Genomic DNA, 24,008 nt, shown 5'->3' on the forward strand with positions numbered 1-24,008 from the left:
CACAAGGCATTGCGTGCCAACATTCAATGTGTATTTACCTCCTCTTACAGACACACACACAGGCCATCCATACACACACATACATACACGCACACACACAGAAATAACAAGCATATCGCACCGGTGATTAATGTGTCAATGCCTGCAAGGCGTTGAGTGCTTCTCCACTAAGCTCAGAGAACATAACACACACACGCACGCACGCACTTCATGAAGTGGATCATAAATAATCAACATAATTAATATATATTCGGCACGTTGTTTAACAGTTTCACAGAGGCACACAATGGGAAGTGGAGAAATGCATTAGCTGGAGTGTCATTGTTGGTTTGAACACACACACACACACACACACACACACACACACACACACACACACACGCACACACACACACGTGTGTGTCTCTGTTGCATTGCGTTGTTCCGTTACCAGGATGCGCACACTGACATAGCAGTGATGCACAAATCATGAGTATGAAATATGAATATTCATATACAAGCACCAAGCCTTCTGTCCCTGTTCTGTAATGAAGATTCAATGGGATATAAGTGACAGCTCACGAAAAGTAAACGTCGACCTTGAATAGCAAGCTGTGTGTTTTAAAGTTAAAGTGCTTGTATAGAGTAGTAGAGGAAGAGAGTAGGAGTGGACAACTTTTGTCTCTGTAACCTGGAGAAGTGTTTTTAGTATACCCCTGGGTACTCTGCCCTGATTTCAGCTTAGCTGCAGTATAAAACACCTGAGCTTTACAGCGGTTGTACAGGCAATGCTTCTCTGACACCTACTCATTCAAGGGATTTTCTTTATTTTAATATTTTCTCCATTGTAGAATAATAGTGAAGACATCACAACTATGAAATAACACATATGGAATCAGGTAGTAACCAAAAATGTGTTAAACTCTATTTTAGATTCTTCAAAGTAGCCACCTTTTGCCTTGATGACAGCTTTGCACACTCTTGGCATTCTTTCAACCAACTTCATGAGGAATGCTTTTCCAACAGTCTTGAAGGAGTTCCCACATATGCTGAGCACTTGTTGGCTGCTTTTCCTTCACTCTTTGGTCCAACTCATCCCAAGCCATCTCAATGGGGTTGAGGTCAGGTGATTGTGGAGACCAGGTCATCTGATGCAGTACTCCATCACTCTCACTGGTCAAATAGCCCTTACACAGCCTAGAGGTGTGTTCTGGGTCATTTTCCTGTTGAAAAACAAATGATAGTCCCACTAAGCGTAAACCAGATGGGATGGTGTATCAGTGCAGAATTCTGTGGTAGCCATGCTGGTTAAGTGTGCCTTGAATTTTAAATAAATCAAATACACTGTCACCAGCAAAGCCCCCCCACACCATCACACCTCCATGCTTCACGGTGGGAACCACACATGCGGAGATAATCCGTTCACCTACTCCGCGTCTCACAAACACATGGCGGTTGGAACCAAAAATCGCAAATTTGGACTCATCATACCAAAAGGACAGATTTCCACCTTTCTAATGTCCATTGCTCATGTTTCTTGGCCCAAGCAAGTCTCTTCTTATTATTGGTGTCTTTCTTTGCAGCAATTTGACCATGAATGCCTGATTCACGCAGTCATCTCTGGACAGTTGATGTTGAGATATGTCTGTTACTTGAACTCTGTGAAGCATTTATTTGGGCTGCAATTTCTGAGGCTGGTAGCTCTAATGAACTTATCCTCTGCAGCAGAGGTAACTCTAGGTCTTTCTTGTGGCGGTCCTCATGAGAGACAGTTTCATCATAGAGCTTGATGGCTTTTAAGACTGCACTTACAGAAACTTTCAAAGTTATTGAAATGTTCCAGATTGACTGAACTTCATGTCTTAAAGTAATGACGGACTCTTGTTTCTCTTTACTTATTTGAGCTGTTCTTGCCATAATATGGACTTGGTATTTAACCAAATAGGGCTATCTTCTGTATACCACCCCTAAATTGTTTGAACACAACTGATTGGCTCAAATGCATTAAGGAAAGAAATTCCACAAATTTAACAAGGCACACCTATTAAATGAAATGCATTCCATTCCATGCATGCATCCTCATGATGCTGGTATGAGAGAATGCCAAGAGTATGCAAAGCTGTCATCAAGGCAAAGGTGGCTACTTTGAAGAATTTGTTTAACACTTTTTTGGTTACTACATGATTCCATATGTCTTATTTAATAGTTATGATGTCTTCACTATTATTCTACAATGTAGAAAATAGTAAAAAAAATAAATGAATAGGTGTGTCCAAACTTTTGACTGGTACTGTATATATATATATATATATATATATATATATATATATATATATATATATATATATATATATATATATATATATTAATGTTTTGTTGTTTCTCTGTAATACTACTAGCCACCTAGTAGCAATTTAATGAAGTTGGCTTTAGCTAGCCCAACTGCATAACTAGCTACCAAGAAGCCATTCAGCAATCAATGATGTTGGAGTAGCTAGCTTGTCAAACTATCTTAGCTGGCATGCCATGCTGGCAAGGTTGGTAGACTTAAGACAAGCAATTGCTAAATGTACTGAAAAAGACTCACTTTCCTTCCAATATTTTACCCAGATTTTAGCAGAGAAGCATATTTTGTTCTATAAAATAAGAACCACCAGTTAGGAGGATACAGACCACTTAAGAGGTATGCAGAATATATATGCAGAAAAAAAATGAATTAAGCATAATGATTATGGCTCTAGATCAGGGGTTGGAAACGATTCAGGGAACAGAACCGAAAACCGAAAAATAACGAAATTATTTGAGGAACAGTACCGAAAGTAATCTATACTGTTACGGAACAGAACCGTTATTTTAAACGCATGGGAACCGTATAATAACGTAAATGTTCCGGGCATTTTTTCCCAGTCCCACAAAAACAAACTCTGTCACTCAGAAACATATTCCAGTGTCTGCCTGCCAGCTGGAAATCTTTTCCAGTGGGTGTGCGTGTGTATGTAGGCTACCTGTCCCTCCCTTCTGAAGCATAGGTTACTGTAGCCTACTGACAACGTAAAATAGGTTACTGTAGCCTACTGACAACGTAAAATAGGTTACTGTAGCCTACTGACAACGTTACTGTAGACTACTGACGACGTAAAATAGGTTACTGTAGTCTACTGACAACGTCACTGTAGCCTATTGACGACGTAAAATAGGTTACTGTAGTCTACTGACGACGTAAAATAGGTTACTGTAGCCTACTGACAACGTTACTGTAGCCTACTGACAACGTTACATAGGTTACTGTAGGCTACTGACGATGTAAAATTGGTTACTGTAGCCTACTGACAATGTTACTGTGGCCTACTGACGACGTTATATAGGATACTGTAGACTACTGACAACGTTACATAGGTTACTGTAGCCTACTGACGACGTTACATAGGATACTGTAGCCTACTGACAACGTTACATAGGTTACTGTAGCCTACTGACGATGTAAAATAGGTTACTGTAGCCTACTGACAACGTTACTGTGGCCTACTGACGACGTTACATAGGTTACTGTAGGCTACTGACGACGTTACAAGCGTAATTCAGAAATTAGGGAGAGATGGTTAATTAGAGAAGAACGGATGGACATTTCAACGCTAGCTAAGGATACTATAGTTGTCACATTGGATTTATTAACTACAAAGAAGGTAAAACGTGTTTTTATTCTAGTGCTGCTCTGCACACACACAAGCCTGTTAGTTAGCTAGCTAACGTTCGCGGTGGTCCAACTTTAAACCAACTCGGAAGTACAATGACATTCAAAGTTTCTTTGTAGAAGCCACTCCTCCATAGGTGTAATTCTGTGGGCCTAATTCAGATATTGCATGTCATAACAAGATGCCCACCGCTTCAAGCCATGCTTCCTCCTCAGAATTTGACTTGCATATTGCGCTCTACACTGTGACTGGCAGCACAGTGTGTGTTTGTCTTTCGTTATGATTAAACCATACTGTTGCGGCAAAATACTATTTTATCTTAATAACTTTCCTATATAGATTACATCGCTTACCCGCTCCACAGCAAACTGCTCAATGCGCATTGATTGGTGAAGTAAGCTAAATGTAAAAAAATATATATATATATTTCAGAGGTTTAAAAAGAAACAGAAAGGAACGCCATAAACAGTTACTTTTTTGGGGGTCGAACTGGTTCAGAACTTTATTTTGCTGGTCAGAACAGTGGAATGGAACGAAAAAAAGAATGGCTCTGTTCAGAACGAAACCATTGGAAAATAAATTTGGTTCCAACCCGTGCTCAACATTGCAGGAAAAAAATAACTGTTCAGCTGTTTGAAAAATGAACACACTCACACACCAGCCATCCTCATACTTTGAGCCCCCTCAGATTTTTGGGGTGTATGCCACCGCTTGACCACACTCCAGTCCAGTTCAGAACTGTGCAAAACGAGAACAACTCAAAAGTAGCCTACAGTTAAAACACATTTTGCATGATGTGCAAAATCAATGTAACATTGTATTGTTACAAAACATGGTAACAAAACAATGGACTCTATGGGCTACATAACAGCCATTATGAAACTCCCACTTCAGCATTCCATCCCTCAACAGGGGGGTACATTGATAGGCCTACCCTCACCTGAATGTTCTGCTAGGTAGGAGAACCCCTTGACGAAGAGAAGCATCCCTCCCAACAAGCATATTTGGATCAAAACCAACTCCTTTCGCTTTTTCCGTCTCGCTTTGATCTTTTTCTGGTTCAGCATCACTTGCGGCGGGCGATTCCGGGGTCGGACGCCGGCTGGAGGCATCCTTTCCGCGGCTTCTTCCTCGTCCATGTAGCCACCGGAGTGAAATGAGCAGCAAAGCTCTCTGAGGGAATTAAAGTGGGGGAACGGTGTGAGGAGGGGGGGGGGGGGGGTCTGGTAAAAGTTTAAAGTCGGTATCGTTGGAAAGTCGCGAGTGTTGAGGTGTGGACTGCAAGGTTTGTTTTCCTTTTGAAGTGCCAGGGCTTCTTGCGTCTATGTCATATTACATTTTTATTCCATGCAATAGTAGGACAGGCTGCAGGAGCGCTCCATAGATGCGACTGTGGCGGCTCGGGCGCGCAACGCGAGATTGCTCACTGATGTGTATGGTGATGTGATTGTAGGATGCTGTGTCCGACAAGAGATAGAGAGCGAGAGAGAACGATTGATCAAATGTGCAAGCTGTTTGACGTAGAAATTGCCTAGACAGTGAGAGTATAACATAATTTTTTTTCGAGGCTTGGTACACTGCCTATCACTACCCTCTTCTTGGAAAGGTTTTTTGCATGATGTTGTCATTAATACATGATAGCTGAATTACATAAATTTACATCAATACACAGTTGAAGTCGGAAGTTTACATACACCTTAGCCAAATACATTTAAACTCAGTTTTTCTAAATTCCTGACATTTCATCCTAGTAAAAATTGTAAAAATTTCATCCTAGTAAAAAAAACCTGTCTTAGGTCAGTTAGGATCACCACTTTATTTTAAGAATGTGAAATGTCAGAATAATAGTAGAGAGAATTATTTATTTCATATATATATATATATATATATATATATATATATATATATATATATATATATATATATATATATAATATATATATATATATATGAACTTCAATATATTATTTTACCTTTATTTAACTAGGCAAGACGGTTAAGAACAAATAATTATTTTCAATGACTGCCTTGTTCAGGGGCAGAACGACAGATTATTACCTTGTCAGCTCGGGGATTCAATCTTGCAACCTTTCGGCTACTAGTCCAACGCTCTAACCACTAGGCTACCTGCCGCCCCATCACATTCCCAGTGGGTCCCATCACATTCCCAGTGGGTCAGAAGTTTACATACACTCAATTAGTATTTGGTAGCATTGCCTTTAAATTGTTTAACTTAGGTCAAACGTTTTGGGTAGCCTTCCACAAGGTTCCCATAATAAGTTGGGTGAATTTTGGCCCATTCCTCCTGACAGAGCTGGTGTAACTGAGTCAGGTTTGTAGGCTTCCTTGCTCGCACACACTTTTTCAGTTCTGCCCACACATTTTCTATAGGATTGAGGTCAGGGCTTTGTGATGGCCACTCCAATACCTTGACTTTGTTGTCCTTAAGCCATTTTGCCACAACTTTGGAAGTATGCTTGGGGTCATTGTACATTTGGAAGGCCCATTTGCGACCAAGCTTTAAACTTCCTGACTGATGTCTCGAGATGTTGCTTCAATATATCCACATAATTTTCCTCCCTCATGATGCCATCTATTTTGTGAAGGGCACCAGTCCCACCTGCAGCAAAGCACCCCCACAACATGATGCTGCCACCCCCGTGCTTCACAGTTGGGATGGTGTTCTTCGGCTTGCAAGCCTCCCCCTTTTTCCTCCAAACATAACGATGGTCATTATGGCCAAACAGTTCTGTTTTTGTTTCATCAGACCTGAGGACATTTCTCCAAAAAGTACGATCTTTGTCCCCATGTGCAGTTGCAAACCGTAGTCTGGCTTTTTTATGGTGGTTTTGGTGCAGTGGCTTCTTCCTTGCTGAGCGGCCTTTCAGGTTATGTCGATATAGGACTCGTTTTACTGTGGATATAGATACTTTTGTACCCGTTTCCTCCAGCATCTTCACAAGGTCCTTTGCTGTTGTTCTGGGATTGATTTGCACTTTTTGCACCAAAGTATGTTAATCTCTAGGAGACAGAACGCATCTCCTTCCTGAGCGGTATGATAGCTGATTTCTTTTGATTTTCCCATGATGTCAAGCAAAGAGGCACTGAGTTTGAAAGTCATCCTTGAAATACATCCACGGGTACACCTCCAATTGACTCAAATGATGTCAATTAGCCTATCAGAAGCTTCTAAAGCCATGAGATAATTTTTTGGAATTTTCCAAGTTGTTTAAAGGCACAGTCAACTTAGTGTATGTAAACTTCTGACCCACTGGAATTGTGATACAGTGAATTAGAAGTGAAATAATCTGTCTGTAAACAATTGTTGGTAAAATTACTTGTGTCATGCACAAAGTAGATGTCCTAACTGACCTGCCAAAACTATAGTTTGTTAACAAGAAATTTGTGGAGTGGTTGAAAAACGAGTTTTAATGACTTCAACCTAAGTGTATGTAAACTTCCGACTTCAACTGTATCTTCAGAAGTTGTTTGTGCCCAGGCCACCTTATAGAATATTTGAGTAGGGTTAGGGTTGCATACGTTACATAATAGATCAATGAATGCATTGCTCATGAATTTTACATTAATGTATATCTATATCTATGTCATCAAATAAGATGGACTTACTTTACAGTGGGAAATATAACTATCTTGATGTTATTTACTATCATTAGACATGCATGCTTTGAATAAACAGGCCTAGCCCAGTGAAAGGATTCACATAATGTAAATTATATGAAATGAGGCAACTTTTCCTCCAAACAAATTATATTAGGGTATTCACATAATTTATGAAAAAAAGAATAGGTTTCTTGGACACTTATAATTTTAGGATAATATCTTAATTCTGACAGTCATTCTTGATTGTGAGTTTGATTGTTTGCGTTTTCTTATAAATAGCACTGGAAAGTTTCCAGCAAGAGTGGAAAAAGTGGTTAGGGCTCTTAGCAACTAGGTTTCATTGTGCCTCCTTTAACCCTTTGAGTCAAGGAACGAGAGAGAGAGAGAAAGAACCAGAAACAAGAGAGAGAACCAGAGAATGAGAGAGAAAAAATTTAAAGAGGTGGCAAAAGGTGGTGTGAGAGAGAAATTTAAGGGGAAAAAGTAGCATAATAATGCAACAAACAAGATAGTGCTTTATGTCTCAGATGGTTTGTCCTCTCACACTAGTATCTTATAAGCTACCTGACCACAGAAGGAAGTATGCCATTGTACTGTCATGAGAAAATACATGAGAAACAAGAGCCAGACATCACACACACAACCAAATTGTCGGTTGCGACCCAGATGTGGTTTTATGCATAAAACCATCCATGAAATGAACGATTGCCTATAACCTGTAGAGCGGAATCCTGCACTCAACCCGGGCATGGAGTTATTTAGTATACTAAATAAGATGAATTCCCAAAGTCTCAGAGGTGCACAAAAGAAAAGAAAGAGGGGGAGGAGGAAGAGGGAGGGAAGTGGGGGGGGCAACAAATTAAATCCAGTTAAATTGTTTTTCCATAGCCAGTGGGGTTTGGCAAGAGACTGGCTCACACATGAGAGGCAAGATAAAGCCTCCGAAAGAAACAGACAATCCCAAACGCTGTAGCAGTCTCAGATGTAGCAGAATGCCTGGAATTTAACCCACTTTCCCATGTCCAACTGAACTGACACCGCGCCCAGACACAGCTCCAAAGGCCTGGAAGGTGATACACAAGGAAGTGCACACTTGTAGTACAGTACTGAGATACACAATGAAACATTATCAAAGACGGAACAACTCACACACAAACTGTAGTATACCCCCCTCCACCATCAATGAGTCATTGGCAGTAGGGACCCCAATACACAGTCTCAACTATGCACCATTAACATCAAAATGGATTTCATCACTTCTGCTGTACTGTCTTGGTATCTACATCCATAATCCAGCAGTCACTTTCCCTGTTGTGATGAAACATAGGTCGGGGCTGTCTACTGTCTAAAGCGTAGAGCCCCCTAAAAACCACAGTAGATCCAGACATATTTGGGTCATGTCTTGTCTTCTCCTCATATCATATCTCCAGAGCCTGACGTTGTTTCTCAGTTTCCTCCTGTTCTGTTCTCAACCAGAAATGAACACGGAGAGAAATCTCATCCCAGCACAACGTCTCGCTGCGAGGGCACAACAGTTCCTGTAGGCCAGGAATAGATGCTCTGTCAACTAAATACTGGAGTTTTGAAGGTATTTGTGTTCAATGGGAAGGTAGGTGTGTTCCTCCCTCAGACCATCCAAGAACAAGGATAGCGCATGTACGCACTCACACACAGACAACAAACACAGCATTCGTCCACACACACCATGTTTTCTTTTATAAAATTACAACATTTACATTCAAATCCACTAAACAGCAGTATAGCATATTATGTTCACAACATTCATAAATATCAAATGCGTTGTCCTTAAGACAAGAACTACAAAAGTAAGGTGAGAGAATGTCCTACATCTCCATCTTGTGATGCCACTAGCCCTCTCTGTCATAGGTGCCTTTGGATTTTGGGTGGAAGGTTCCATGTCTTTGAGTAGAGGAAGACAGTGGCAGAGAGGGTACAAGGCAGAGACAGCCAATGTTGTAGAGAAAGATGGAGAGGAAGAGGCCCATACGTTCTTCCAGGAGGACAGTCCAGACTCACGTCTCACAGTCGCTGCAGATGAAGTCCATTTTGGCAGACTGGGCTCCTCCGGCTCCTCCCATCATCAATATAGTAAATCTATAAGATACAACGCACATCATTATCAGTATATTCATATATAGAATATCAATTAGCAGGTGCCATTATCCAGAGCAACTTGTATAGACTGTTAGTAGCATTAAGACATAGTACCATTAGACACAGCAGCACTGGACACAGCAGTATTGGACACAGCAGTATTGGACACAGCAGTATTAGTAGGAGTGGTGGCTGTGTAAAGAGCAGGGGGAGTCTTGCAGTAACAGAACCACAAGAACATTTCATTTAAATAGAACATTGCAGGAAGGAAGTGAGGGAAGATAGGACGAAGACTTGTCACAAAATGACTCTAATCATTCTGAGACACACACAGTGGTGCACACTGCTCATGTTTAAGTCATAGTAAGCAAACCTCTGGGAGACAGAGTTCCCCTTTAATAAAATGAAGCGACGGAACTGAGGAAGCGAGAGAGAGGAGAGGAAGAGATGAGGAGGAGAGTGAGCATTTCTCTACCTTCAAGTTCAAGTCTGAGCTTGGTTATCACACAGAGAACTGCTGCCTTTGCGTTCCCCCCCGAAAGTGAAAAATGAAAACAACTCTCAATCTCTCCCTCCCCCCTCCCTCGGCTTTCGCTCTCTGTCAGACAAATTGGCCTTATGCAACCATCTCGGGGAGGCCTTGCTGATGTCTTGCGGCATATTTACCCAGCCTACCCCCCTCTCTCCAGTTTCCTTCTCTCTTTTTGTCTCGTAAAGTGAGGGGAGTACAGTGTCCTCACCACCGGGGAGTCTGGGATACCGCCGGAGGCTGAGTATGAAGAGCCATGAGGGACATGGAGTGTGTGTGTTGTGTCTCTAAATGACATATATTGTATGTACCGTGTGTGTGTATAATGCATTATGTGTGTAAGTGTATGTGTATGGTTATGAAAGAGAGGATACGTCACCCAGTAGTGACGTCGTGTGGTGGTGTGTTCGCTCCGATGCCACACCAACTCCACCACGGGTCACTGCGTTTTTGACCCCAACACGGGGTAAGGCGTAGTCGCGAACACACCACAACACAGGCTCGCTCACGCGAGCAAGCAGGGGCGGGCTGACTGACTAACGCAGTGACTCCACTTCTCTGTTTTTAGTAAACAAACGCTAGGGATGAATAAGAGCAAAGCCCTCTAATCCGGAGATCTGAAGACTTGTATAAGAAACAGCCTTCTGGATTTCACTACAACGTCAACAATAACATGGAGCGACCAAGGACCATGTGCAGTACAACATACACCAATGTGGATTGAAGTGGTTCTATTTCATCCATGTATGTGTGCAATAAATACAGAGAGGAAATCCAGAAGCTGGAATAAAGGACCAGTGACGTAAAGCGTTTTGTAGCAGATACATACAGCACTAGATACCACTACTTTGACTCGACATCAACCCTCCAAAACAGAGGACAACTTTATTGGTTATTTATTTGTACATTTTTAGTATAAGTAATACAGCATTACCAGTACAGCAGGTTGGGTGACTCCAGGCTCACCGTGCTGCCCTAGGTCTCCCTCTCTGACGACACGTCACCGTCTGCTCCACTGCTGGCGTTAGGGTCCTGTGCTCTGGGGCGCGGGGCGGCCCTCTCCCTGCCTGACTCCAAGGGTCCTTTAGAGCGCGGCTTCTCTTTCCTCTGCTGCTGTTTCTCCTGTTTAGCGAGCTGAGGGGGGGGGGGGGAAAGGCCGGGGGTAAAGGGTTAAAAAGAGAAGGACAAAACTTGGATTGATCTAATGCAATTAGTAGGGACCTGAGTTGTTCGTGGTCACGTGACCTGTTTTTACTGGTCAAGTCACGTGCCCAAGAAAAACCCAGGGACCTAGCTATGTATAACTAACTGTATCAAATAATTGGCTACAGTAAAACAAGAGAAGAGAAGATGAAAAGAAAAGGGCAGAACAAGAAAGAGAAATAAACATCAGAGCTTTGTTTCACTGTGCTGCTATTTTCGGAACCCATGACCATTTCGATGAAGCATTGACTGTCCTGACAATATAAAGCGGTCACACTAAGAAAGAGCCGAGTCATCTTCCCATTCACTCACCATCTACGGTTAGGTGCGAGGCTAATCTATTGAACTCCTCTCTGAGAAAACTACTGTGGCAGCTATCTCTGTTCTGCTCAAAGAAGAGTAAACAACCACCCTACACTAAAAGGAACACAACTACCCCTGAAAAGGTTTGTAAACATACATGCTAAAACTTTAATGAGCGCCACAGGAAATATTTATGACTTAAATGTCATGCTAAAGCCACAACATCCCACAAACTCTTAATTATTTAAAGGGAATAAGACTAAAAAACCACCATGTATCTAGTTATCCCTGTACAAACTACATCGGGGTTAGCTAGCTAGCAAGCAATGATACCATCTTACCCAGGGTGTTGGGTTGCTTTGAACACCCCCAATAAAAATGATCACATGACATTTCAGTGTTTAAGACCACTGTTTCGTATTCAAAATTAATTTCACAGAACAATAGAAACAGGATAACTTAATGGTATTGTTTGAAAGGCTCTGTTGTCCCTCTCCTAGGATCCGATAAAGCTTCTGATTCATAGAAAGGAAGTGTCTGTGTCTGTCTGTGTCTGTTTAAGCTGCTCCCCCAGTTGACTGGTGATCCTCTCAGTCTTGGCATACTCCCCTCTAACTGCACAACAACATCCCAAATATCCAAAACAGACTAGATTAAAATTCTGAGGACTGCCGCTTACATCCATTGGACCAAGCAGTCAGCCAAGTTTACACACACAAAGACCACGCATGCAAACACAGAAGTGACTGGAATCACATTCAGGAAGTCTTCAACAATTCACAAATAACTAAAACACTACAATTTCAAATTACTCACTGTACCTCCGCACATTGACTCGATACCGGTACCCCCTGTATATAGCCTCGATATTGTTATTTTATTGTGTTACTTTTTATTATTTTTTACTTTAGTTTATTTGGTAAATATTTTCTTAACTCTATTACTTGAACTGCACTGTTGGTTAAGGGCTTCTAAGTAAGCATTTCACGGTAAGGTCTACACTTGTTGTATTCGGAGCATGTGACAAATAAAGCTTGATTTGATTTGAATAAAATACAATGTGAAGCGGACGGTTTAGGAGAAGCAGGGTGGGATGTCCCTACTCCCTCATGGCTGCTGCTATTTGGAGTGGGCCTGACTGCTTTCTGCTAAGTTTGTATCATAGCGCGATGTCTTCAAGTAGATGTGGTGGTGTAACACATTCATCAAGGCTTTTGGTCCTTCAAATCCCTCTGTGTTACACAACAGGACTGGGAGATACTGTGGAATCAGCAATGTTACCCAATGGTTATCCATTTGTCATGTTTAAAGATGGATACATTGCCTAAAATACACTTAAAATGACCTGAAATGACTTTTAACATAGTTTACCATTCAAAAACAGATGCCCAGTAATACACTAAGGGCCGGTTTCTTGGATCAGGATAAAGCCTAGTCCTGAAAGCATGTTCAATGGAGAATTTAGATTGAGCATGCTTTATAGTCCAGGACAGAGCTTAATCTAGGTTCAGGAAACTGTCCCTAAGAGAGGACATCCATTATTAATATAACATTGTGGGTGAACTTGTCACTACTTAGGCTACACATCAGAACTCATAAATCATTATTCCACATTCTAATATATTTCTTAGCCAGCATGGCCTGAGTCTCCCCTGCAGAGGCCGTCGTCATGGTAACAGAGTGCACAGTGACTCAGGAGTCAACCCTGATCCCAGTGGAGAGAGCGGGGGCACCCATGCGGTAGCGGCACCCCCCCCCTCCACCTCGCCCTGGCCTGCCAATCATATGTTATGTCGCCCCCACACACACACTTCTGGACACTTCTGGTCAATCAGTGGTCTTTCAGCTAGGCCAGAGGGGTGCTGGGACAGAGCAGGACAGATTCATGGGATAATCAGTACACATCTACAGTATCAGGATTGGTTTTTGTATCAGTGACCGGCAAATCTATGGTTCTCCTCCTTGAAGCCAGGGACTAAAATTACAATAAAAAACTGACCAACTAAATGTCTGACAGCTATCTCAGGGACCAGTAAGCCACATCTCAGGGAGCGGTGCCGGTCCATGGACCAGAGGTTGACTAACAATGCACTAAGAAAAACAATAGTGCAGGTTTGCATGTTGATCATGGTCCATTCTCCATCTGTTACTACAAGGAAAAGTTAGGCCTGCAGCTCCACCTGCTGGAGGATACCAGGATAGACAGTGAGTGCTGAGAGAACGTCTGAACCATTTAGAACAAATATAGTCTAGCAATACATACAACATGGGCCAACTTCCTGCTTGCAGAAATCAACAGCATCAACAACAACAACTGTACCTGTTTGGGGTCCATGGGAGCAGAAGGGGACACCAGTTCGATTGTAACTGGTCCGTCATTCTGGATGTGTACCTGCATGTAGGCCCCAAACTGCCCGTCTAAAAACACAAGACAAAAGGAAAATGTAAAGGTTAACCTTAATACATCTAAATGAGTCTAAAACAGTTAGAAGATCTAGGATCCTCCTTTGTTTCCCCCTTCCTCTATAGGCCAATATAAATGACAACACTCAATGTTTCCATCCAGTAACAGCCACTGCAGTTTGCTTATTTTGCATATTAATCTATATCAATGATTTATAAGCAGGTGGCATCTCAGTACAAATGGGACATGGGGGTAGAGGGTGTTAAGATACAATAAGACAGGAAGTTAATACTTAAATGTTCCCCTTTGGTCCAGGTATGTTTCGATTTATTACATCATCTGCCCATGAAACCGGTAGCTGGGTGGTGTGTTATAAAAAGAGCCGAATCATCTCGTTTTCTCCCGCTCAGGCGATTGGGCCTTGGCAGTGAGAAGACTAATTAGAGAGCTTGCATCCCACTACAAGCAGGGACACAGAGTTCCTCCAGTGCACCTTCTCCCCGGTGGCTTGAACCAATTCATCACCAAACACCATCACCAACTACGACCTGATAAAAGAAAACTACCCCAATGTGGAACCGCCATAACCCTTGCAATGTGAGCCATATAATGAAATATTATTTTTTATTTTACCTTTATTTAACTAGACAAGTCAGTTAAAATATATATTTTCAATGACGGCCTAGGAACTAGAGGTCGACCGATTAATCGGAATGACCGATTAATTAGGGGCGATTTCAAGTTTTCATAACAATCGGAAATCGGTATGTTTGGACGCTGATTTGGCCGTTTTTTTTTTTTTACACCTTTATTTAACTAGGCAAGTCAGTTAAGAACACATTCTTATTTTCAATGACGGCCTAGGAACGGTGGGTTAACTGCCTTGTTCAGGGGCAGAACGACAGATTTATTTTACCTTGTCAGATCGGTTACTAGTCCAACGCACTAACCACTAGGCAACCTGCCGCCCCGAAAATGTAATATAACAATGTTTATTTCTATGCTGTGACCAACGACCTTATAATTCACCACCAAACATGGCCTGACAAACCCACCCCCTATGTAGATGTGTGGAACCACCATAACCTTTGCACTGTAAAGTCCATGGAGAATAAGAGCACCTCCTCCCAGCTGCCCACTGCACTGAGGATAGGAAAGACTGTCACCACTGATAAATCTACGACAATTGAGAATTTCAATAACATTTTGTCTGACCATGCTTTCCACCTGGCTACCCCTACCCCGGTCAACAGCTCTGCACCCCCCACAGCAACTTGCCCAAGCCTCCCCCACTTCTCCTTCACCCAAATCCAGACGGCTGATGTTCTGAAAGAGCAGCAAAATCTGGACCCCTACAAATCAGCTGTGGACCCTCTCTTTCTAAAATGATCTGCCTCAATTGTTGCAACCCCTATTACTCGCCTGTTCAACCTCTCTTTCGTATCGTCTGAGATCCCTAAAGATTGGAAAGCTGCCGCGGTCATCCCCCTCTTCAAAGGGGGAGACACTCTAGACCCAAACTGTTACAGACCTATATCTATCCTACCCTGCCTTTCTAAAGTCTTTGAAAGCCAAGTTAACAAACAGATCACTAACCATTTCGAATCCCACCGTTCCTTCTCCGCTATGCGATCTGGTTTCCGAGCTGGTCATGGGTGCACCTCAGCTACGCTCAAGGTCCTAAACGAAATCAACACCACCATCGATAAAAGACAATAGTGTGCAGCGGTCTTCATCAACCTGGCCAAGGCTTTCGACTCTGTCAATCACGGCATTCTTATCGGCAGACTCAACAGCCTTGGTTTCTCAAATGACTGCCTTGTCTGGTTCACCAACTACTTCTCAGAGTTCAGTGTGTCAAATCGGAGGGCCTGTTGTCCGGACCTCTGGCAGTCTCTATGGGGGTGCCACAGGGTTCAATTCTCGGGCCGAGTCTTTTCTCTGTTTACATCAATGATGACGCTCTTGCTGCTTGTGATTCTGATCCACCTCTACGCAGACGACACCATTCTGTATACTTCTGGCCCTTCTTTGGACACTGTGTTAACAAACCTCCAGACGAGCTTCAATGCCATACAACACTCCTTCCATGACCTCCAACTGCTCTTAAAAGCAAGTAAAACTAAATGCATGCTCAACAACCGATCGCTGCCCGCACCCGCCCGACTGTTTAGCATCACTACTCTGGACGGTTCTGACTTAGGTATTTGTAGTTGTCCACATATTCTAGGTGTCTGGTTAGACTGTAAACTCTCCTTCTAGACTCACATTAAGCATCTCCATTCCAAAATTAAATCTATAATCGTCTTCCTATTTCGCAACAAAGTATCCTTCACTCATGTTGCCAAACATACCCTCGTAAAACTGACTATCCTACCGATCCTTGACTTCGGCGATGTCATTTACAAAATAGCCTCCAACACTCTACTCAGCAATTGGATGCAGTCTATCACAGTGACATCCGTTTTGTCACCAAAGCCCCATATACTACCCACCACTGCGACCTGTATGCTCTCGTTGGCTGGCCCTCGCTTCATATTCGTCACCAAACCCACTGACTCCAGGTCATCTATAAGTGTTTGCTAGGTAAAGCCCCGCCTTATCTCAGCTCACTGGTCACCATAGCAACACCCACCCGTAGCACGCGCTCCAGCAGGTATATTTCACTGGTCATCCCCAAAGCCAACACCTTCTTTGGCCGCCTTTCCTTCCAGTTTTCTGCTGCCAATGACTGGAACGAATTGCAAAAATCACTAAACCTGGAGTCTTATATCTCCCTCACTAACTTTAAGCATCAGCTGTCAGAGCAGCTTACCGATCATTGCACCTGTACACAGCCCATCTGTAAATAGCCCACCCAACTACCTCATCCACATATTGTTATTCATTTTTTTGCTCCTTTGCACCCCAGTATCTCTACTTGCACATTCAACTTCTGCACATCTTTCACTCTAGTGTTAATGCTAAATTGTAATTACTTCATCACTATGGCCTATTTATTGCCTTACTTCCCTAATCTTACTACATTTTCACACACTGTATATCGATTTTTCTATTGTGTTATTGACTGTACATTTGTTTATCGCATGTTTAACTCTGTGTTGTTTGTGTCACACTGCTTTGCTTTATCATGGCCAGGTCGCAGCTGTAAAGGAGAACTTGTTCTCAACTGGCCTACCTGGTTAAATAAAGGTAAAATAAAAACTATGAACTATAACCTTATAGACCCAATTCACCACCAAACATGGCCTGAAAACAAACACCCCCTATCTAGATGTGTGGAACCACCATAACATTTGCACTGTGAACTATGACCTTATGTATGTAACCTCTGTTTCAACAGGAAAGCAGGTGATTCAACTGATTCCGAGCCTTTCAGGTCAGGAGTCAAGTCTTGAGTGGTCTTAAGGATAAAGGCTACTGCATGTGACCCTGTAGTGTAGGCTGTTTCACTTAGGAGTGCATTGGCTTATCAACCCTAACCCTGGTCAAGCCTTAAGCGTGTGTCTCAATTCCCCAGGCTATGAACAGCAACCCTTCTATTCACTACTGTTCTCCAGGTGTTTGTGATATTGACCTTAGGCTATCAATTACACTGAACAAAAATAAAATGTAATTGGTCCCATGTTTCATGAGCTGAAATAAAAATATCCCAGAGATTTTCCATACGCACAAAAAGCTTTTTTCTCTCAAATTTTGTGCACAAATTTCTTTGCATCCCTGTTAGTGAGCATTTCTCCTTCGCCAATATAATCCATCCACCTGACTGGTGTGGCATATCAAGAAGCTGATTAAACAGCATGATCATTACACAGGTGCACCTTGTGCTGAATACGATAAAAGGCCACTTTAAAATTGTCACACAACACAATGCCACAGATGACTCAAGTTGAGGGAGCGTGCAATTGGCATGCTCACTGCAGGAATGTCCACCACAGCTGTTGCCAGATAATTGAATGTTCATTTCTTTACCATAAGCTACCTCCAATGTCATTTTACAGAATTTGGCAGTCCATCCAACCGGCGTCGCAACCGCATAACACCTCCACATCTGGCTTCTTCACCTGCGGGATCATCTGAGGGGGGCGGTGAGGAGTAATTCTGTCTGTAATAATGCCCCTTTGTAGGGAAAAACTCATTCTGATTGGCTGGGCCTGGCTCCCAAGTGGGTGGGCCTATGCCCTCCCAGGCCCACCCATGGCATCACCCGTTTCCCAGTCATGTGAAAACCATAGATTAGGGCCTAATGTATTTACTTTAATTGACTTATTTCCTTATATGAACTGTAACTCAGTAAAATCTTTGAAATTGTTGCGTTTATATTTTTGTTCAGTTTAGCTTCACCTCTTTGCTTGAACAAATGACATTTTGCAATCATTACCCTGATCGAGCAAAACATTGACCCAATGCTATTAAATATTAAAACCACACACTTAGAAGAATGCCGATCCTTTTACATATTTATTAAATACCCAAGGTATCAAAATGATCTCTTCATTTAGGCTTTTCCTATCTAGAGTGTCTTATGAGAGTCCATTTCTCTCCACCCACAAACTGCCTACACAGCAAAGTGTCCTCGACACTTTTGGGTCACTGGATGTGAAATTCTGTTCAATAGCAGTCTATTTTAAAAACTCTATATATGGCTCATCTTGCAGTGTCTCGCTCACCCAGCCCAGGCCAGTAGATAGATAGTGATATTGTAATATACACTGAGTATAACAAACATTAGGAACACCCCCTCCCCTTGCCCTCAGAACAGCCTCAATCTGTCGGGGTGTGGATTCTAGACGGTGTCGAAAGCGTTCCACATGGATGCTGGCCCATGTTGACTCCAATGCTTCCCACAGTTGTGTCAAGTCGGTTGGATGTCATTTGGGTGATGGACCATTCTTTATACTCACAGGAAACAGTTGAGCGTGAAAAACATAGCAGCGTTGCAGTTCTTGACACAAACAGGTGCGCCTGGCACCTACTACCATAGGTTGTTCAAAGACACATACATCTTTTGTCTTGCCAATTCACCCTCTGAATGGCACACATCTGCAATCCATATCTCAATTGTCTCAAGGCTTAAAAATCCTTCTCTAACTTGTCTCCTTCCCATCATCTACACTGATTGAAGTGGATTTAACAAGTGACATCAATAAGAGATCATAGCTTTCACCTGGTCAGTCTATGTCATGAAAAGAGCAGGTGTTCCTAATGTTTTGTGCACTCAGTGTATAGGCCTAGTGCGTGTGTAGCCTACTGTATTCTTGTACCCTTTTCACACTATCGCGCTGACCCGACCTATAGTGCTGGCTCTGATATTATCTGTTCACATTGTCCTTTCCAGCATGGTTCCAGCAACTAAAGTGGAAGCGTAACCAGGTCAGCACATCACACACCTCAGCTTGGTTCAACACCATAGTGAGAAAAGGAAATGGGGTAGCAAGCAATGTTCCCTCAAAAAATGTTGGGCACTGTGCAAATTTAAGATCTGCTTAGCGCAAACTGGTTGTGAAAATTCTGTGAAACTTCCGGCGCGCGTTTACTGTGAACACTGAGGTTGTACTTGCTTTAAGTTACAGTTGTAAGAGTGGTCAAGTAGCCTACTGTGGCTATTTGATCATAATGTAGGTCTACCCGAGTGGCCTACCACCAAAAACAATGGAGAAAAAATGCATCCCAAAACATTTTTACACAGAAATAGCTGTTCTATCATTCAGCCTACAGTAGCAGCCAATGTGGGGTGTTCAATGTAAGTCTACATTCCATGTGACTTTTGAAAAAAAAAAACCATGCAGGGCTTGACATGAACCTGTTTATACACCTGTCATTCAGACAAGGAGGTGACTGAAACTTGTGATTTTTTTTAGGCAAGAAACCACTTTTCAAAATAAAATACAATATTTCCATACCATTATTACAGAGAATCAAACAAATTAAGCTATGCTTTGCTTATTGTCTCAAAATACAACACTGCCCCCTTTTAAGACCTAAACCTGACTCGTTTTCAAAGATGTCAAGAAATGTACACGTTTTGTGCTCTTGTAGGAAGCAACCACTCCCCCATTGTTGACTAGAAATTAGCTATAACTGGGCTAATAACTCACTAACTAGCAAAGACTATGAACAAAAGCGCACAGGTGGCTACATAGCTCTCGTCTGATCTCAAAACAAGCACATCAATTCACAACCGCTCATACTGTAGCCTAAATACGGTCCAGTTCAAAATGAAAGACACAGATCCATATATGGCAATGGTTATTTGCATATAGGCCTACTGCAGCTCTGATTAGTTATGGCGCACTGGTCTGTGTAGAGTACGGGCCTGAGTCTTGCCTGTCAATACTATAGAATCCTACTCCAATGCGCTCTGCCTACAAGAAAATATCTTGCACAGTTAGTTTTGCATACCAAGTCTTGAATAGTTTGTTTTATGTCGGTATGTTACATTGAAATTGGTTAACATTGCGTTGATTTGATCACAGCGAAATGTTGATAGTGTTAACTAAAGGGGAAAACTCAAGAAAGGTGAGTGAAGTTCAAACTCATGCTTCTCTGGCTGGACGGATATTTTGTCTGCGCAGCAGTCTGATGGGAGCTGTACGCAGCTTAGAGGGAAAACTGATACCTAGTCAGTTGTACAACTCGATGCATTCAACTGAAATGTGTCTTCCGCATTTAACCCATCCCCTCATAACCAGAGAGGTGCGGGGGGCTGCCTTAAACGACATCATCGGCACCCGAGGAGCAGTTGTTGTTAACTGCCTTGCTCAAGGGCAGAACGGCAGATTTTTACACCTTGCCAGCTCTGGGATTCGAACAAGGAACCTGTCGGTTACTGTACCAACGCTCTAACCGCTAGGCTACCCACCTTTGACCATCTCAGGCTTGTTTAGTAGCTCGTAATATAGTTATAGTAGCTGATATAAGCCTAGTGCGTATTTAGCAGACTGTATGCCTGCAGTGTCAGTCAATGATGTTCACCCATAGTAATATCGTTTTCTATTTAGTCCTGTGTGTTCACCAACCTTTGATCATCTCAGGCTTGTAGGTGCTCCTCAGGTGTTCCAGGATGTTATTATAGAAGGGCTGGGACAGCTCTGCAGGCATGGCAGCATGGAAGTCTGGCTTGTTACCCTTTAATATGCACTGCAGAGTGAACTGACTGACACATAGGACTTCATATTCCTTGTCCATGACGCTTTTGCTCCACGCCCGTCCGTTCTCATCGTCAAACAGACGCAGGTTGAGGATCTTACGAACCCTGAGAAGTAGAGAAATTAATGTTGGGGCGTAGAATTCATTGAAATATATAATTAATTTATTAGAATATTTATGTGTTGGGGTCACAAAGGAGATGGCTATGGGAGTGAGCAAGTATTTTGTGCAGATGTTCAAAAGTTATTGGGCTAAATACAAAAGAATAGCTCTAAGTGAATACTACGGTTGTCTTACAAATTCTTATTACAGATATAAACCTGACCTGGTCCTTATGCCCTGCCTATGTAGGAGAAGGGCTACAGTACCGTAGTGCAAAGACAATGTTTTGTGACTGAATGAAGCCACACTCACATGTAGTCAACATCCTTCTGTGTGTCCTCCATGGATATACCCAGCAACACACACAGTCCTCTGCCTATTGAGCTGATGGGCACCTCTCCCACTGTGACAACACAGGACAGAATGATCAAATCAATGAAATAATTGTCCTTTTTATTATTCATTGTCAGACACATCCTCCTCAAAAAGTGTGGTTAATCTAGCACACACTGACAGTCTTGCAAGTAGTAGTAGGCTGCAAATATATGGAGTAAATTGTACATTATTTTCATTAGGAATGTAGAAGTGAAAGTAAAAGTTGTCAAAAATCTAAATAGTAAAGTACAGATCCCCCCCAAAACGACTTAAGTAGTATTTTAAAGTGTTTTTACTTGAGTAAGTTACTTTACACCACTGAAAAAGTGTTTTATAAATATATTTGATTGGATAGCCGTGCGGCTACCAAACTACTGTAGCTAACGTTAGCAATCCTCTGTGCTGCCTGCAAAATGCCTACCGGCGAAGAACTGTCATTCTTTGACACTATGGCCGATATAGAAATAAAATAATAATAAGTAGATAGCGTTACTCACCTGACACGCTCGCTGTTGTCACTCTTTGAATAATTGCCTTCATTGTTTTGATTAGCTCGCTCGCTAGAATGAATCAGATTGAAGTGGTGCACATACGTCAACGTCATACTTCCCATGAAACGTTGCTGCGTTGTCAGAGGCATCTAGCGGCAGCAGTTGGGAGTACAGTAGATAACTTTTGCTACCATATCAGACAGCGTGAAAGTGCTAAAAAATACCTTCTGTACTGATTCCTGGGGTTAAATTAGTGTTTTGCACATCTGTCCCAAAAACCTACGGTACAAAATGAAGAGGAAATTCAGCAACTCCTGGAGGCCAGTGTAATACCCATTTCAGACAGAAAATGTGGTATATTACCTGTAAAAAAGAAAATATATACTGCTCAAAAAAATAAAGGAAACACTTAAACAACACATCCTAGATCTGAATGAAAGAAATAATCTTATTAAATACTTTTTTCTTTACATAGTTGAATGTGCTGACAACAAAATCACACAAAAATAATCAATGGAAATCCAATTTATCAACCCATGGAGGTCTGGATTTGGAGTCACACTCAAAATTAAAGTGGAAAACCACACTACAGGCTGATCCAACTTTGATGTAATGTCCATAAAACAAGTCAAAATGAGGCTCAGTAGTGTGTGTGGCCTCCACGTGCCTGTATGACCTCCCTACAACACCTGGGTATGCTCCTGATGAGGTGGCGGATGGTCTCCTGAGGGATCTCCTCCCAGACCTGGACTAAAGCATCCGCCAACTCCTGGACAGTCTGTGGTGCAACGTGGCGTTGGTGGATGGAGCGAGACATGATGTCCCAGATGTGCTCAATTGGATTCAGGTCTGGGGAATGGGCGGGCCAGTCCATAGCATCAAGGCCTTCCTCTTGCAGGAACTGCTGACACACTCCAGCCACATGAGGTCTAGCATTGTCTTGCATTAGGAGGAACCCAGGGCCATCCGCACCAGCATATGGTCTCACAAGGGGTCTGTGGATCTCATCTCGGTACCTAATGGCAGTCAGGCTACCTCTGGCGAGCACATGGAGGGCTGTGCGGCCCCCCAAAGAAATGCCACCCCACACCATGACTGACCCACCGCCAAACCGGTCATGCTGGAGGATGTTGCAGGCAGCAGAACGTTCTCCACGGCGTCTCCAGACTCTGTCACGTCTGTCACGTGCTCAGTGTGAACCTGCTTTCATGTGTGTAGAGCACAGGGCGCCAGTGGCGAATTTCCCAATGTTGGTGTTCTCGGGCAAATGCCAAACGTCCTGCACGGTGTTGGGCTGTAAGCACAACCCCCACCTGTGGACGTCGGGCCCTCATACCACCCTCATGGAGTCTGTTTCTGACCGTTTGAGCAGACACATGCACATTTGTGGCCTGCTGGAGGTCATTTTGCAGGGCTCTGGCAGTGCTCCTCCTGCTCCTCCTTGCACAAAGGCGGAGGTAGCGGTCCTACTGCTGGGTTGTTGCCCTCCTACGGCCTCCTCCACGTCTCCTGATGTACTGGCCTGTCTCCTGGTAGCGCCTCCATGCTCTGGACACTACGCTGACAGACACAGCAAACCTTCTTGCCAAACCTCCTGGATGAGCTGCACTACCTGAGCCACTTGTGTGGGTTGTAGACTCCGTCTCATGCTACCACTAGAGTGAAAGCACCGCCAGCATTCAAAAGTGACCAAAACATCAGCCAGGAAGCATAGGAACTGAGAAGAGGTCTGTGGTCCCCACCTGCTGAACCACTCCTTTATTGGGGGTGTCTTGCTAATTGCCTATAATTTCCACCTGTTGTCTATTGCATTTGCACAACAGCATGTGAAATTTATTGTCAATCAGTGTTGCTTCCTAAGTGGACAGTTTGATTTCACAGAAGTGTGATTGACTTGGAGTTACATTGTGTTGTTTAAGTGTTCCCTTTATTTTTTTGAGCAGTGTATATTAGGCAACGTTGACCCCCTTTCAAACAGTGCCTTAATGACTATTTTCTTGCAGACAGTATACTGTACCCCTTTTATACATATCAGTGGGTAACTG

General features: G+C 42.8%; 1 protein-coding gene and 1 long non-coding RNA gene across 3 annotated transcripts in view; both read right to left on the reverse strand.

Annotated features, from left to right (window-relative positions):
* Positions 1 to 4,844, reverse strand: part of LOC145850451 (uncharacterized) — a 40,570-nt gene extending 35,726 nt beyond the window's left edge. Inside the window, exon 1 of the long non-coding RNA XR_014379671.1 lies at positions 4,612 to 4,844. This is a non-coding gene — a long non-coding RNA (uncharacterized LOC145850451). The remainder of the gene's footprint in view (positions 1 to 4,611) is intronic.
* Positions 4,845 to 8,981: 4,137 nt separating this feature from the next.
* On the reverse strand, positions 8,982 to 22,097 carry LOC106564700 (D-aminoacyl-tRNA deacylase 1). Of its 2 annotated transcripts, none has more exons than XM_014130963.3 (6): positions 21,970 to 22,097; positions 21,410 to 21,500; positions 20,866 to 21,101; positions 13,763 to 13,860; positions 10,903 to 11,070; positions 8,982 to 9,407 (listed from the first exon to the last, which is right to left on the reverse strand). In XM_014130963.3, the coding sequence occupies exons 1-5, from the start codon at positions 22,010 to 22,012 to the stop codon at positions 10,912 to 10,914; spliced, it is 627 nt and encodes a 208-aa protein (XP_013986438.1). In that variant the 5' UTR covers positions 22,013 to 22,097; the 3' UTR covers positions 8,982 to 9,407; positions 10,903 to 10,911. The 2 variants fall into 2 exon arrangements, with proteins under 2 accessions (XP_013986438.1, XP_013986437.1); XM_014130962.2 differs by having other exon boundaries at positions 10,871 to 11,070.
* Positions 22,098 to 24,008: the final 1,911 nt, after the last annotated feature.

This window comes from Salmo salar, chromosome 12 (genome assembly GCF_965601325.2).
Source record: "Salmo salar chromosome 12, fSalSal1, whole genome shotgun sequence".
Lineage (NCBI taxonomy): Eukaryota > Metazoa > Chordata > Actinopteri > Salmoniformes > Salmonidae > Salmo > Salmo salar.